Below are 15,654 nucleotides of genomic sequence, written 5' to 3' on the forward strand. Positions count from 1 at the left end.
CTGCTTCTACATCCATGTTCTGGGATTACAGGAATGTTCCACCAGCACATAAAGATCATTTTTCTTGTTCTCTCATGAAAGTGTGTTGGAATTAGCAGTCTTAAACTTATAGGATGACAGCATATCCCTTATCTCAAGCTATAATTTATCCCATCTAGATTTTGTCACTTCCAGCAAGGCTGGCTTTTGTCCTTTGCTGGGTGTGCTTGGCCTGTTATGGGACTTGCTACTTCTTTGCTCACTGCCTTGGCTCCATTCACAGAGTCAAACTGTGTTCTCAGCCGCTCTGTACTGCGTGCTTCCTTATAATATGCTGACATGGGTTTTGTTCCACTGTCCTTGGTACTCCAGGACCTTTGTGCCATCATGTGAATGCCGGGGACCCCTTTGTGAGTCTCCCCAACATAACTCCCAGTTTGGTACTGTTAAAAGGCGAGACTTAGCTGCTTTGGTAGTACCCTGCCTGTAGTCCCAGAACTCAGAGGGATCAGGGGTTCCAGGACAGCTTGGCTGACACAGTGAGGCCACATCTCAAAATAAATGAATTAAATAAGGAAAGAAATCATATTGTTGTAGTATAATTTCTGTGAGAGATTTTATAATAAAAGAAGAAAACTATGTGGCTCAAAAATTTTTATAAAAATGCTTTCTAGGATTTGTCTTTTGAATTTATTAAATAACGCACTAAATGCTTCCATCTGACAGTGACTTCATTTCTGTGAACAAATGAAGTGACTTAAATACAGGCTCAACAGGAGCTGGAGAGATGGCTCAGTGGATAAGAGCACTGACTGCTCTTCCGAAGGTCCTGAGTTCAAATCCCAGCACCCACATGGGGGCTCACAGCCACTCATAATGAGATCTGACGCTTTCTTCTGGTGTGTCTGAAGACAGCTACAGCATACTTATGTATAATAAATCTTTTTTAAAAATACAGGCCAACAGAGAATACTCATCTAAATCTGTGAATCCCGGGTAAAAATGTTAAGTGAAATAAACGTAGGCGGAAGGAACAAAAGCCACCAATGCGAAGGTCAGACGGAATGCAGTTAATGTCTAAATTCTCTTTAAATACTTAAAAAACAAAACAGAAAGTCAGCAGTTATCAATGAGTCAATCAACTTCCAGATTCATTCTACCCTTACGAGCTTAGCATCCTTCAAGCTCACTGAACAGGTGATTTGTGTTGGACGGGGACCGTAGACAACATTTGCCAGATCCTTGCCCTAAAATAGCCCTAAACATATGCACCCTATTATGTTTGACTCAGCCACATGCTAAGAACTAGGATTCAGTCTTCTTGAGACAACTATATCAACACAGAAACTCCATAAAATACTAACTGGATTACAGAGAAGGTTAAGTCTTGATAGCAATCTATAAGTCAACTACTCGGTGTGTAAATGACTCATCATGCAAATAGTTTGACCTCACAATCTATGCAAATGAGATTATCTTTTCATGCTACCAATTAAAACCTAGCCTGGAGCTATTTGCAGTCTTGCTTGTTTACTATATAGACACTGTGGGATATTCATGGGAAACACTGCTGTAGGTAATACAGTGACCAAGCAAACAAAATCCAAACCCACCAGGCCTGCTGAAGAAAAAGGATGAAGATAGCGACAGTGTTTTATATTGCTGGAAACTGACACCTTTGCCCTACTTTATTGGCTACATTTCTATTGCTGTGATAAAATATTCTGAGAAAAGAACCTTAACAAAGGTGAGGTTTGCTTTGGCCTGGTCTGAAATGCAGTTCATCACAGCAGGGATGTGGCTGGAGCTTGAAGCAGCCGCTCTCTTGCAGTCTGTTGGAAGTCAGACTGCTTGTGCTTCGATGGGTTTCTCCTTTGTATTCAGTCCAGGCTCCAACCCATGGGCCAATCCCCTTCACATTTAGAGTGGATCTCCCCTCCGCAGTTAACCTAATTCAGATGATCTCTCAAAGGTGGCTCCCAGGTGATGCCAGATCCTGATAAGCTGACAATCACTTATCGTTAACCATCACTCCCACTCCATCTCTATGGGGTCCCAAGGTTTACCTCTAGATAAAGGATCCTCCTTGGGTCAGTGTCAGATTTCTCTAAACCAGGCAGAGAAGAAAGGTCTGGCTTGGGCTTTGCCTTCAGATGTTAACTAGCTAGTCAATGAGGCACAGAGCCTGCATGCTTGTAAAGTATACCAAAACTCTGTAAATGTATATCAGAGGAAAAGAATGTCTCTCAGGACTTTAATCTACTTGAACACTTTGTGAAGGAAAGGAACCTTTAACTGGGCCTGTAAACATGCATGAAATTATACAGAGGACAGGGGAGTGATTGCAACCTAGGAAGAATGTGTGGACTCAAGACACACGGAAGTGCTGCTAGCAGTTTCCTGACATGAGGTAGTGGACCGAAGAACCAGGGGTTGACTGGATAGCAATTGTCAATTTGTTAAGGCCAGAGGCTATCTTATGCAGGCAGGCCCGTGTCACGGCTTCAGAGTTTTAGAAGAGCCTTTTCATAGTCAGTTCTATCATTCAGTAGTCTTATTCACCCCCAAGGCGTCCTTTGCTCACACAGCTCACCTGTATACTTTGTAACTTTCGGTTCATTTCCCATGTTCATATTAACTCTTTGTGTGGAGGTAAAATTAAAGAGGAACTATATGTTGTTTAAATCTCAATACAGTTGTTTAATCTGAAACTACACACACACACACACACACACACACACACACACACACAATCTGACTCAGCCTCTGTTGTTGGCAGTCCATCTTTGTTTGGCTTCCTTGGGTTGCTATGCAAATATAGAGAACATTACTGCTTTGGGAAACAGGATTAACTAAAATCTAGGTGCTTAAACTATTCCCTAGCCCAATACAAACATGCCAGTGTGTTTATTCAACAGTCACTCCAAGGGCTCTTGATGGGCTATTTTGCTTCCCACTGTAGTTTACTCGTAGTAATTCCCCTTTAATACCCTATTAAATGAGAGCGAAGGTTTCCTTTTGTGTGTGAATGTTCTCTCTTACCACTGGCAAAATACAACTCTCTCTCTCTCTCTCTCTCTCTCTCTCTCTCTCACACACACACACACACACACACACACACACATTCTGAGTTTTACTTTGCAACAGGGTCTCACCATGTAGACCTGGCTGGTCTGGAACTCACTATGTCGAGCAGACTGTCCTGAAACTCAGAAGCCCTCTGCTTCTATGTGCTGAGTGCCGAAGCCCACCACTCATCCTCAGCTCTGCAATACGATTTCTCGTGCTGTCTACATGGTTATCAAACAGAAGTTATAGAAACAGAATTAACAGGTGCCTGGTGGGATGCTCAGCCCTGTCTAAGCACCCAGCGTGGCGGTGTGCGCTTGTCACAGCAGCTCTAAGAGACTGAGGAGAGAAGCCCCTGGGTTTGAGACTATCCTACATTTCATGGTAAGACTGTCTCAAAAAGCAAAACAGACACAACTTCTAATGTTCTGTAAACTTTATATTTATATATAATACCTCATTCTAGAACTATGAGCTTTCTCTGAAAAGTGACTGAAAGAGAAAATATTAAATTTTATTTTGGAAGATGGAGAAACTAGCAAAAGACATTGGAAATCACTGATAATTCATTAACTATCCCAGTAGCTGTTTTTTTTTATGTTTAAACAAAGTATTTACCTAACAAATTGTGATGTTAGATCATTTGTCAGTGATTAATTATACCAAAGGAGGTAGTGCTGTTTAATTCCAGTACTTAGGAGGCTGAAACTGCAGACTCATTAAGTCTGGGCTAGCCTGAACTACAAAGAGACCCTGTCACAAAAATTACTTTTAAAAAGGGCATGGATATAGCTCAGTGATAGATCTGCTTATATGAAGTAGGTCCTGGGTTCAATCAATTTTTCAGTACTGGAAATCAAACAACAAAATATCATATAAGATTTTTTTTCTTTGAGCTTTGAGATAGGATCTCTCATGTTGTACAGACTGGCCTAAAACTTGCTGCATAGCCAAGACTACCTTGAACTCCTGATCCTCCTACCTCCAACTCCTAAGTGCTGGGATTATAAGTGTATGCCACTAGGCCCTGACCAAACCCCACAATTTATAAAAGTGCTTCTGGAGCCAACTAAGACAGGACACACATCTGCAGCCCCAGATATTCTGGAGGTTGGGGAAAGATGATCAGAAGTTCAAGGCCAGTGTGGTACAGGCCTACAGTCAAAATAACTGGGAGGCTGAAACAGGAAGAGCAGAACTTCACAGCCCACCCACCCATCCATCCATGTATCCATGCATCCATGCATCCATCCATCCATCCATGCATCCATCCATCCATGCATCCATCCATGCATCCATCCATCCATGCATCCATCCATCCATCCATCCATCCATCCATTTTCTATCTATCTATCTATCTATCTACCTACCTACCTACCTACCTACCTATCTATCATCAATCTATCTATCTATCGAGGTTTATTCTATAAATTCTGTTACTCTAGAGAAGGACCCTGACAAATACAGGGAACTATCAGAAAACAATATTGTGTCAACCCTTCCTTCACAAGCCAAAAGTTAAATCTGTTATCACAACCAGTGCAATACTTATTTTTAAGTGAAGTCCTGACCTCTAGTGGCTACATAGAATAACCAGTCTACTAAATAATTTTAATGTCACGATGAGAAAATGACACTGCAACTTTCCTAATGAGAAACAATCAGTAAAATAAAATAAATGTGAAACTAATTGAACTTTTATTTTTAAAAAATCAACTTTGAGGCCAGGTGTAATGGCAAATTCCTGAAATGACAGCAGCTTGGGAGTTGGAGGCAGGAGGATCAAGAGTTCAAAGGCATCTACAGCTCTGTAGCAAGCCTGGGAGATCCTTCTGGAAAGTAACAGTAAAAACATCATTGACAAAATAAGGGTTAGTAAGTAGAAGGTCAGTGTGTGAAAATAGGGGCACAGACGGACCAAACCACACAGGGCCTTAAGTAACAGGTTCCCAGACCTTATTAGAAACCCAGACCTTAGGCCGGTCAGTGGTGGCGCACACCTTTAATCCTAGCACTTGGGAGGCAGAGGCAAGAGGATTTCTAAGTTCAAGGCCAGCCTGGTCTACAGAGTGAGTTCCAGGACAGCCAGGGCTATACAGAGAAACCCTGTCTCGAAAAACAAACAAACAAACAAGAAATCCTGATCTTAGCATAACTGACTCCATTATGTAATGCTCACATGGCTAAAAACCTGAACAAAGACCTAATCAACCACAGTCCATAGTTCTGGAAAAGTTTCTAAATGTACTTACCTTGCTTTTTGGCTTCTGCTTCTAGCTAACTGTTCATGTTAACAAGTGTGTCAACCCAGAATATGGTTTTTGTGCTTAAAAATCTGCCCTGAGAAAGGTTGGGGCTACACTGGGATCCCAAACACCCAGGATAGTGGCTTGTCCTGCTCATAAAGACTTTCTGTTGGCTTAAACCTGTGTCTTGAGTCTTCTCTGGTGGATATGCCATAACAATATCAAAGATGAGTTTATCTTGTGAACACCAGGGGCTGAGCAAAAATATTTAATATTCAAATATTTAACTAAATTTCTAGTACCCAGGTAATCTTGTATCCTCCCTGTTAATTACCACCTTTGTGGTCAGCTCACCCGGTATCCACACAAGGCCTGAACCAGCTTCATCAAGGTTCTGGACAGGGTCCCAAGGGAGACCAGGGATGAAAGAGAATGAAGAGATAACAAAAAAAGGAAAGAGTCAAAAGCTGGGCTCAGGAGGGATGCAAGGGCTGATGACCCAGGCCGTTACGCTTATTAACTGCAGACCTCTTTAAGTGGGGAGACAAAACAAGTCAAATAGAGAGCATCAGGCAGTAGAATTACAGGGAGTTCAGACTACCTCAAGCTCAACCTTAGCAAGGCACATTCTAGGAGGGCAAACCAAGTGCTTTACATCTCAGTGTCTAGAACATCTGACCACATACTTACGGACTGGAAGCCACGTGCCAGTTTCTGGACTATCTCAGGCCCTGGTGACAGTCCATAGGCCTTGGCTGGCAGGACCCTGCCTACGAGAGGGGGAAAGCTGCCAACACCCATCACCAAGGCCTCCAGGCAGTCTTCAATCCAGTCTAAGCCCTTATACATGCTGGTAGTACTGTGACTCCTCTCTCCTAGCCTTCACTTCACACTGAGAAGAATGCCTTGAATTCAGTGATAAGGACCGGCTACAGAGAGGCAAGACTTAGGGAGCAGGGGAGAAAATGAAACTCAAGAAAATAGCATGTAGCCAGGTTAGAGCTAGGAAGCCAAGCCTTCAACCACAAAACTGAGACACACAAATGTGGGGGCACTCAGGACATCAAGATCCCTGACAGTGACTGGCATCACTAGCACTCTGAGGGCCAGAGAGGGTGGGCCTCTGCTGGAACAGCTTTCTGTCTGATACTGTCTGATATTGATGTTTTAAAACTCAGTGTAGGGTTAGTTGTGGTAGTCTGCACTAATCTCAGCTCTCAGGAGCCAGAGGTAGATCAATTTCTGCCGTTTTAAAAACCAACCTGGTCTTTATAACAAGTTTCAGGTCAGCCAGAGCAATAATAATAACAATAACAACAACAGCAGCAGCCAGGACCTGTGCTGGAGCCTTGCTCTATCCTTATTGCAATGCTAGCCCAGTCCAGGTGGTGCAAAGGTACACTGTGAACCATGAGCAAAATAGCCTAAGGGCCAGAAAAACAAAAACAAAAACCAACCAAAAACATGATCATCAAATCCTTACAGAATGAAATCTGCATGTTTGCTGTGGTTTAATCTACCATTGTGAAAGTCAGCCGACATCTCCATTGCCAGCTACTCTGTCTAGGAGGTTATCTGTTGTACTCTCACGACTTCTGTTTCAGATCTAGGCTGTTTTGATTTCTGACACAAGACCAATGCTCACCTAGAGTCAGTGACAAAGTCCAGTGGAGACAGAATTGTCTTCATGAATGGCTTTTTTGTTGGTTTGTTTGAGGCAGTGTCTTGCTCTGTAAGTCCAGCCTGTAAGTCACTGTGTAACATACAAACCTTAGATTTGTGTCTCTCCTGAATGCTGGGATTACAGGCATGAACCACCATGACAGCCAAGGGCTGGCTTTGAATAAAACTCTTCTACGAATTCTGCTGAGACAAACATTTGACTCCAGTAGTGCTAAGACTCAAATACTTGTACAGGAGTGTTTCCAGCAGTTCTAACACAACAGTATGAAGGCAGAAAATGGCCCATCAATTTAAAAAAATCCTCAAAGCCGGGCAGTGGTGGCACATGCCTTTAATCCCAGTTTGGGAGGAAGAGGCAGAGGCAGGCGGATTTCTGAGTTCAAGGCCAGCCTGGTCTACAGAGTGAGTTCCAGGACAGCCAGGGTTACACAGAGAAACCCTGTCTCGGGAAAAAAAAAAAAAAATCCTCAACCATTCAACGTGCTTTGAAGTGCGGAATTACCACCAAATATGATCGATCGTGCCTCTCCTAGATTTTTAGAACTCAACACTGAGGTGGTTAAAACAAAACTGAATCGGTGTTGGGGGACAGATTGCCTGATAAAGACACTTGCGGCCAACCCTGACTTTCTGAGCCTGAACCCCAGGATCGAGAAGAGGAAAACGGAATCCCACAAGTTGTCTGTCCTGTGACCTCCAAATGTGCCGCATGCATATATGCACGAAATAGGTGTAAAAGGGACTTAAGGACTTCGCCGGCTCCTGACATACCACAAGCAAGCTTTAAGCTCTGCACTCACTAACTTTGATAAAGATGTTTCACAAAGTTTGGAAGTTCAACCGCTTCCAGCCCTACGAAAGTTAACGCTCATGCTCTCCCGCGCCACGCAAACCGGCCGGACAACTTGCTCCAGCCTTCTGCGCACACCTAAAGCTACTCTAAAGCCCTAGAAAGCCAGGGTTCCTCGGCTGCGCTAGTAGCGCCTTCCAAAATGTCCAGCCACCGCCCCGCTTCCAACCCCGCCCACAGCCCCGCCCAGTCCGCCAATCAGAAGAGCGGCCGCCGGAACTCGCTGTTGGAGCTGTAAGTGAGCGTTGTGTCGGGCCTTGTACGACCTCAAGGCCCGCCCCTTCCACTAGCAACGCACCAATCGGAAGCGCGGCCGCAGGAAGTGGCGGTTGGAGGTGTGGGTGGGCGTTACAGCAGGCCTTAGGTGAGTTCTGCGGCCGGAGGTGGTGGGTGACTTAGGTGGGCTGGCCGGCGGGCTAGCGGGTGTCGGTCTAGTGTCGTGGAGCGGCCGGGATCTGAAGTGACGGGAGGAGGTCGATCCGCGTTTCGGAGATTCCGGGGTTGGGCGGGCACCTCGGCGGCCATTCTGCGTGAACGCCCCTCCGCACTCCGCGGCGCCGCTCGCCTGCACTTTTGCTAATAGCTTGTTCTTTGGGCTCTGCTACAGGTATTTCTGGAAAATCGCTGCAAGGTTGGCAGAATGCTTCTTCAGGGCGGAGTGCGGTGTGACTGTTGAGTAGAGGTTGCTTCTCTGTGGAGTTGGCGTTCTGAGGGTAAAGCCTGGGTTAAAAAAAAAAAATCTGCAGTTGGGACCCAAGTTCACCAGGGAAATTAGTTTAGCTGATGTCTACTCTGGGAGCCATCTTTTATCGCCATCAGAGTACCTAGTTAGGACGCCAAGTGCAAAAGCGATGTGCATAGACTGGAGACAGATTATGATTGATATAAACTTAACATCAAAATTAAGAAAAAAAATAGGTGAGTGCTCTCATCAAGTCAGTTCGTAAGGCTTTGCTTAAGGAAAAAAAATGGGTGCAGGTTTGAGTAGGCTGAAGGTTGGAATAATAGAACCTCAGGTTATAAATTGAGAAGGGACAGAATGTGATAAGACTGTGATAATAGGTGAGTCGTTTGCATTGAATTCTTTGTAAACTTGAGATGTCAATAAGTTTATAATGGGTTCGTTTATAATAGTTTCCACATGGGTTCTTGGTTCTTATATGTACAAGCAGAGTATAAGAGATAACACAAAGTTTGTTCTTTTACGCAATAAAGTAGTATAGTATCCCTTCTAATTTAGTAAAAAGTAACTGTAATTTGAGTTACCACATTGGATTTGTGAGTCTTGTTATTTAGGTTTAGTGGTCAAAAAAAATCACCTAAATTTTGCTTATACTTCCTCTAGTAACTCAAAGACAGGAATAATATTCTTAAAAAGATACGTTTTTTTTTGGGGGGGGGGTCTGGGGGACTTTTGGGATAGCATTTGAAATGTAAATGAAGAAAATACCTAATTAAAAAAATAAATTTAAAAAAGTTTAAAAAAAAGATGTTTTTGGCTTGGCTTTTAAAAACTAGTACTGGACTGGAGAGATGGCTCAGTGATTAAGAGCACTGACTACTCTTCCAGACATCCTGAGTTCAAATCCCAGCAACCACATGGTGGCTCACAACCACCCATAATGAGATCTGATGCCCTCTTCTGGTGTGTCTGAAGACAGCTACAGTATACTTATATATAATAAATAAATAAATAAATAAAATCTTTTAAAAAAACCTACAGCTACAGTGTACTTATAATAAATAAATAATAAGTAAATAAATAAAATCTTTTTAAAAAACCTAATACTATCAGATAATATTTCTTTAGCCTGTACTGGCTTAAGGAGGTCCTTCCCTCCGAAAAAGTTTTGTATAGGAAATCTGGTTTTCTGTCACTAGAATTTGTACTTTAACAGAGTTGTGTAGTTTCTGTGGCAGTAAGTGCAAATTGATAGGTGAAAAATTGTAAAACAACTTAGTGTCTTCAGAGCAGAGGGTATCATCTTTGGTAGGCAGGAAGGGTTAGAACAGTGGGCTTCCACGGTGGTGTTTCCTTATTTCTGGGTCCCCCACTCTACTCTAGACTTTGACCAGAATCCAGATACTGGGACATGGGCATCCATCCTAAAGCTGGGTAGGTCACTTGGTTTGTAAGGCAGGATGAGACCCCCTGCATTATGGGAAAGATTTTTCAAAGATGTTTCTCCTTTTTTTAAGTAAAAGTATTAGAGAAGTCTGGAAATGTAGCCTGGGGCACTTGGGGGAATAGGAGTTTTCTGGTTTTGCCATCAGTGTGATTAAAAACTGAATTTGAAAGTGACCCCACATAGCTGTCAAAGCCAGTGGTCAGGTTGTAGAATCTGCAGGGAAGGCAGTTTAAAAGTGTTGTTGTAAAAGCCAGTGTTTTCTCAGTGTTGTATTACTTTGGCCTGTGTGAGGTAGTGGTTTGAATTCTCTGACTTTTTTGCCCTACTCCATGAGAGCTGTTTTTCATCTGTTTGTAGGTGGGTTTAATACATTCTCTGGTAGAAGTTTGTTTTAAAGATATGTTAGGAACGTATGTGCCTTGAGTACTTTTCCTGATAATGACAGTCTTTCTTTTTTGCAGTCTTATGCTAACAGTTCCTATTTGTTTTTTCCTGCAGTATAGAAGAAGACATGGTTTCCACCCCACTTCCACAGCACGTCTAAGTTTTATCTTTTTTGGGGTCCTTATCTGTTGCCACAATGGTAAGCTGTGAATATAGCGTGTTAAAATGTGTATCCTATACTATTCTCTTCCTTTAGCTCCATAAAAATATTGTGAATAGAAAGACTCAGATAACTTAGTAGTCATGCCTAACTTTTTTCTAGAAAATGTCTAACTCATATCTTGTCAATTCAGTGGTAGGACATTTAAGTTAGACAAATCCTTCATGTATTAAAAGTCAACTCTGCTTTGCCATTTTTCTGAGTCTTTGATAAGGAGGTTGATATAAATGAAGCTTATTTTGGGGGAGGCCCTCATAATTTAAGTTTCTTCTTCCATCTTTTTTGTCTATGTTTGTTCTGTGCATGTGGCCTATATGTTTGGTAAAGAAGTGATCGCAATGTCGATGTTCCTCCTTTATCCCTGTCCCCCTTTTATTTTGAGACAGTCCATTAGGCCTAGAACTTGCTGAGTAGGCCAGGCTGGCCCCTGAGGTATACGTCCCCCTTATTGGGATCCCTGCTTGTGCCCCACTGTCTTGCTTTCTTGTACAGATTCTGGAGTTTGAACTCAGTTATTCATGATTGTGTGGCAGTCACGTGGACTGAACTATTTCCCCAAACTCCTTCACCTGGGTGCTTTAAAATTAATAAATGTAGGCAGGTTTAGTTTGACACAGATGTAATTCCAGTACTTGGGACACTCAGGTCAAAGGATCCCCAAGAGTTGAAGGCCAGCTTAGGCTAGAAAGAGAGCTCCAGCCAGCATAGGCTACAGAGTTTCTAAACCCTGCCTCTTCTTCCCCCATCCCCCATCCCATCCTCACTTTTGTGCAGATATACCTGCAGTGGAGCCCAGAGGACAAGCTGTTACTACAGTTGAGAGGCAGGTGGGGTGGGGTGGGGTGGGGTTAGAGACAGGCTGTAGAGGACGTGTGTCGTCATCTTCCTGCTCTGTAGGACTTGCCTATTTACTTCTACTTGGTTAGAAATAATGGGAGTTGTCCCTGTGGGATTCTTGCCTTTCATGTATACGTATTAAATGGTATACCTAAGTGCTTGAAGGGAGTAGTGAACACTCAATACGAGCATGTCTAGCTTCCAGGTCCTGACTGCAGTGCCATTTTAGCATTTGTTATGATCAAGTGCCCAGCCATTAAAAAAAAAAAAAACCTTAGTAACGCATTGGAGGATAGAGGAGAGGAAAAACACATTGCTCTTTTTTCAGAAAATGAAACAAACACTTAATAACGAGTGTCAAGTGTTATTTTTTCTGAAAATAATTAATATTGCCAAATCTGCTATTTGCTTTTTCCAGCAACAAGCTGTAGAACAAGCTTTGGATTGCGCAGAGGTGAGCCCTACTGATTAAATGTTGAAATACTGGGGTTTGTAACTGACAGAAAGTCCTTAATAGGACATTTTGATAACCCTCAAGAGAACAGTATTTTAAACCAGACCACAGAATTTGTAAAGTTGTTTTTCTATCTTGATGAGTTTCTCTAAAATACCTTAAAATATGGGTCACTGCACTCAAATGTGTAATTTTAAAATAAATTTAAAACTTTTAGAATATATTTGTCCTGTGGAATTGCATTTTATGGTACTAAAACACTGGGCTGGGTCTTGGGCTCTATGGCCTGTGTACAAGCGTGAGCTCAGGCTTGTCAGAGCCTAGGAGACTGAGTGGGCTGCTCTCACTGTCCTGCTGCGGGCTTGCAGCTCGCTTGCACTCACTCGTAGGAAAGCGGAAGGCAAGCCCTTTGACCAACTTCTCTGTTTCAGTACATCGTGGAAAGTGCTCAGCAGAGACCTCCTAAAAGGAAATACCTGTCTAGTGGAAGGTATGACTGCTTAATCGGTAACGCCCAAGTCAGTGAAATAGGATAACTACCACTTACTGTAGACATTGAAATGTTGTCAGTTCTTTGTATGGGCAGGTTGAGCATCCTTGATACTCCACAATATGCAGCTTAGGAATCTTGATGGAGTGTCACAAATGGGCATTTTCTTTTCTTTTTAAAAAATTTTTTAATTTTTCATTTATTTCTTACACTCCATATTCCATTCCCCACCCCCTCCATCCACCCTCCGACTGGACTGCTCTACATCCCACACCTCCTCCCCACCCCATGCCTTCTCCACATGGATGCCCCCACCCCCTACCCTACCTGACCTCTAAACTTCCTGGGGCCTCCAGTCCCTTGAGGGTTAGGTGCATCATCTGAATGAACACAGACCTGGAAGTCCTCTACTGTGTATGTGTTGGGGGCCTCATATCAGCTGGTGTGTGCTGCCTGTTTGGTGGTCCAGTGTTTGAAAGATCTCGGGGGTCCAGATTAATTGAGACTGTTGGTTCTCCTTCAAGATCGCCCTTCTCCTCATCTTGTTTCAGCCTTCCCTAATTCAACAACGGGGGTCAGCTGCTTCTGTCCATTGGTTGGGTGCAAATATCTGTATCTGACTCTTTCAGCTGCTTGTTGGGTGTTTCAGAGGATAGATCCCTTTTTGTGAGCACTCCATAGCCTTAGTAATAGTGTCAGGCCTTGAGCTGGATCCCACTTTGGGCTTGTTGCTGGACCTTCTTTTCCTCAGGCTCCTCTCCATTTCCATCCCTGTAATTCTTTCAGACAGGAACAATTATGGGTCAGAGATGTAACTGTGGGATGGCAACCCCATCCCTCTCTTGATGTCCTGTCTTCCTGCTGGAGGTGGGCTTTATAAGTTTCCTCTCCTTACTATTGGGCATTTCATCTAAGGTCCCTCCCTTTGAGTCCTGAGAGACGAGAGACTCTCACTTCACAGGTCTCTCGTGAATTCTGGGGGCAGGGAGGGTCCCAACCTTCTATTTCCTGAGGTTGCCTGTTTCCTTTTTTTTTTCTTCTGGCCCTCAGGGCTTCAGTCCTTTCCCCTCACCCAATACCAGATCAGATTCCCCTCTCCCCTCAACCCCTTCCCCTACCCTGTCCACTTTCCCTTCCTCCCTACTTGTGACAAATGGACATTTTCATGTCTAACTTATGTGACAGATTACAGTTAGAATGCTACACAGTAAAAAGTGGTATATAAGATTGTCTTACATGTCTTTATGAAGATGTATGTGACCCTACACTATAGTCTCATATTTCAGAAACTAAAGTCCAAAACAGTACAAATCTAAAGCATTTTAAATCATCCAGGGATCCTCAGACTGCATTATGGGTTCTTAGTTGAGCCGGTTAGTGTAACCATGTTGAATTGGCATTGTACAGAAATTAAAAGACATGTTGATGTAGAAACATTGAAGCCAATATCTTGTAATATATACAGGGTAATGTACTATATTAATTAAAGTCTTATCTTTCAAGTTTTGGTTACAGAATTAAAATATTTAAAATAACGAAAAGCAAACAATCTTCACATTGAATATTTATTGCTTTTTTTCTAGAAAGTCTATATTTCAAAAACTTTATGACTTATATGTTGAAGAATGTGAAAAAGAACCCGAGGTTAAGGTAAATATAAATTCTTTAAAGTATTGGGCTTTGGAGTTGTGGTAGAATGGAGAAGGTCTTTAGAACATTATGTTTGAAGCAGCTAGTGATTTGTATGTTCATAGTTGAACATCTTTTTCAGTCAGACTGCAGTCAGCTGTAAAGCTGAGTGGTTACATTCCCTAGCTAATCTGAGTTAGTAGGTGAAGAGCACTGTACACGCAGTCATAGGCGATCATAGACAAAGCCACAGTGTCGTCTGTTGGCTGCCTTTGAGACCTGGCTTTTCAGACGTGCGGATGGATCTCAGTAACCCTTTTCTTGAGATTTATCCACACACATGGGAAGAGTTCAGATGTACCAGTGAAAATGAATTGTATCAGAGAATAAGCTTATAGCTAACTCATTTTTATTCAGCATAAAGGTATCTATAGTTATAATCAACAGCAATTGACCTTTTTTGTTGTTGTTAAGCAAAGTTGCAATTTATTCAAGAAAGGATTTCTCGTGTGTGGTTTGTGTGAGATGTGGGTTTTACTGTTCTGGCATAGAACTCATGGAGCGCCCCCAGAGGCTTGGGATTGTGTGTACACACAGCTTTAAGGAAAAAAATGTATATGGACTTAAACATGGGCATTAGGCAGTTCATAATTTACCCGAAATTTAACTTCTCTGGCTAAAAGTGTTTGAGGGGCTTTGTGAGCTTCTACTGTCTGATTTTTAAAATGTCTTAGGGGGAAAAAAACCCTTAAATTTATAAGTAATTATTATGGCATATTTTTCCATGTTTTATTCAAGTATTACCTAGCAGATTGCATATTTAAAGCATATGGGTTTTTTAATGTTTGTAAAGTCATAATAATTTGCATAATTTCTATATCCATCATTTTAGAAACTAGAACTAAGAGAGAGAGAAGGGGAGAGGGAGCAGGAGAGAGAGATCCTAAAGAATCTAAAGGGAGTCTGCAAGCCCTGCATGATGTATAGTTGTCTGCCTGCTTTTAAGCTACAGAGGCAGAGCTGAGCAATTAGTGGGCCCTGGAGCCAAAGATGCTATCTGCCCATTTAAGAAAAACATTTCCAGCCAATAGGTTTTTGTTGTTGTTGTTGTTGCTGCTGCTAATTGTTTTATGGTTTTATTTTGTTTTGAGATAAAGTACCCACCCCCTTCATTTTCAGATTGCATAGTGTTTCCATTTTGTTTTGTTTTTGTTTTGTTTTGTTTTTTGGTTATCTGAGACAGGGTTTCTCTGTGTAGCCCTGGCTGTCCTGGGACTCACTCTGTAGACCAGTCTGGCCTTAAACTCAGAAATCTGCCTGCCTCACGAGTGCTAGGACTAAAGGCGTGCGCCACCACGCCCGGCTGTTCTGTTTTGATATTGATAAAAATGTGTGATTCTTGGGGCCAGTGAGATAGTACAGCAGATAAAGGGATTTGCTATGAAGCCTAAGAGGATTCCCAGGATCTGCATGGTGGAAGGAGAGAACTGACTTCCACAAATTGTTCTCTGACATCCACAGGAAGCCTGTGGTGTGGGATACCCCACCTGACACACAGTAATGAGTTTAAAGTTAGACATTTAATATAAGGTAATCAAAACAGATTTGTGGTTTTAAATATTGAAAAGAAATTATCTCATGTTTTTCCTAAAATAGATGAAATGAGTTTAATCTCTAAGTTGGT

General features: G+C 42.4%; 1 protein-coding gene across 35 annotated transcripts in view; it reads left to right on the plus strand.

Moving 5' to 3' along the window:
• The first annotated feature begins 8,091 nt into the window (after positions 1 to 8,091).
• The window catches only part of Supt20 (SPT20 SAGA complex component), a 36,004-nt gene continuing 28,441 nt past the window's right edge, over positions 8,092 to 15,654 (plus strand). For 11 of the 35 annotated variants that reach the window (XM_006501801.1, XM_006501812.1, XM_006501814.1 and 8 more), the window contains exons 1-6: positions 8,093 to 8,191; positions 8,435 to 8,540; positions 10,455 to 10,539; positions 11,816 to 11,851; positions 12,283 to 12,341; positions 13,925 to 13,991. In XM_006501801.1, coding sequence (XP_006501864.1) covers positions 10,537 to 10,539; positions 11,816 to 11,851; positions 12,283 to 12,341; positions 13,925 to 13,991 — 165 coding nt within the window. In that variant the 5' untranslated portion in view covers positions 8,093 to 8,191; positions 8,435 to 8,540; positions 10,455 to 10,536. Of the gene's footprint in view, positions 8,746 to 10,454; positions 10,540 to 11,815; positions 11,852 to 12,282; positions 12,342 to 13,924; positions 13,992 to 15,654 lie in introns of those variants that run through there. The other 24 variants (XR_001783729.1, XR_375560.3, XR_001783730.1 and 21 more) reach the window with 11 other exon arrangements.

This window comes from Mus musculus, chromosome 3, assembly GCF_000001635.26.
Source record: "Mus musculus strain C57BL/6J chromosome 3, GRCm38.p6 C57BL/6J".
Lineage (NCBI taxonomy): Eukaryota > Metazoa > Chordata > Mammalia > Rodentia > Muridae > Mus > Mus musculus.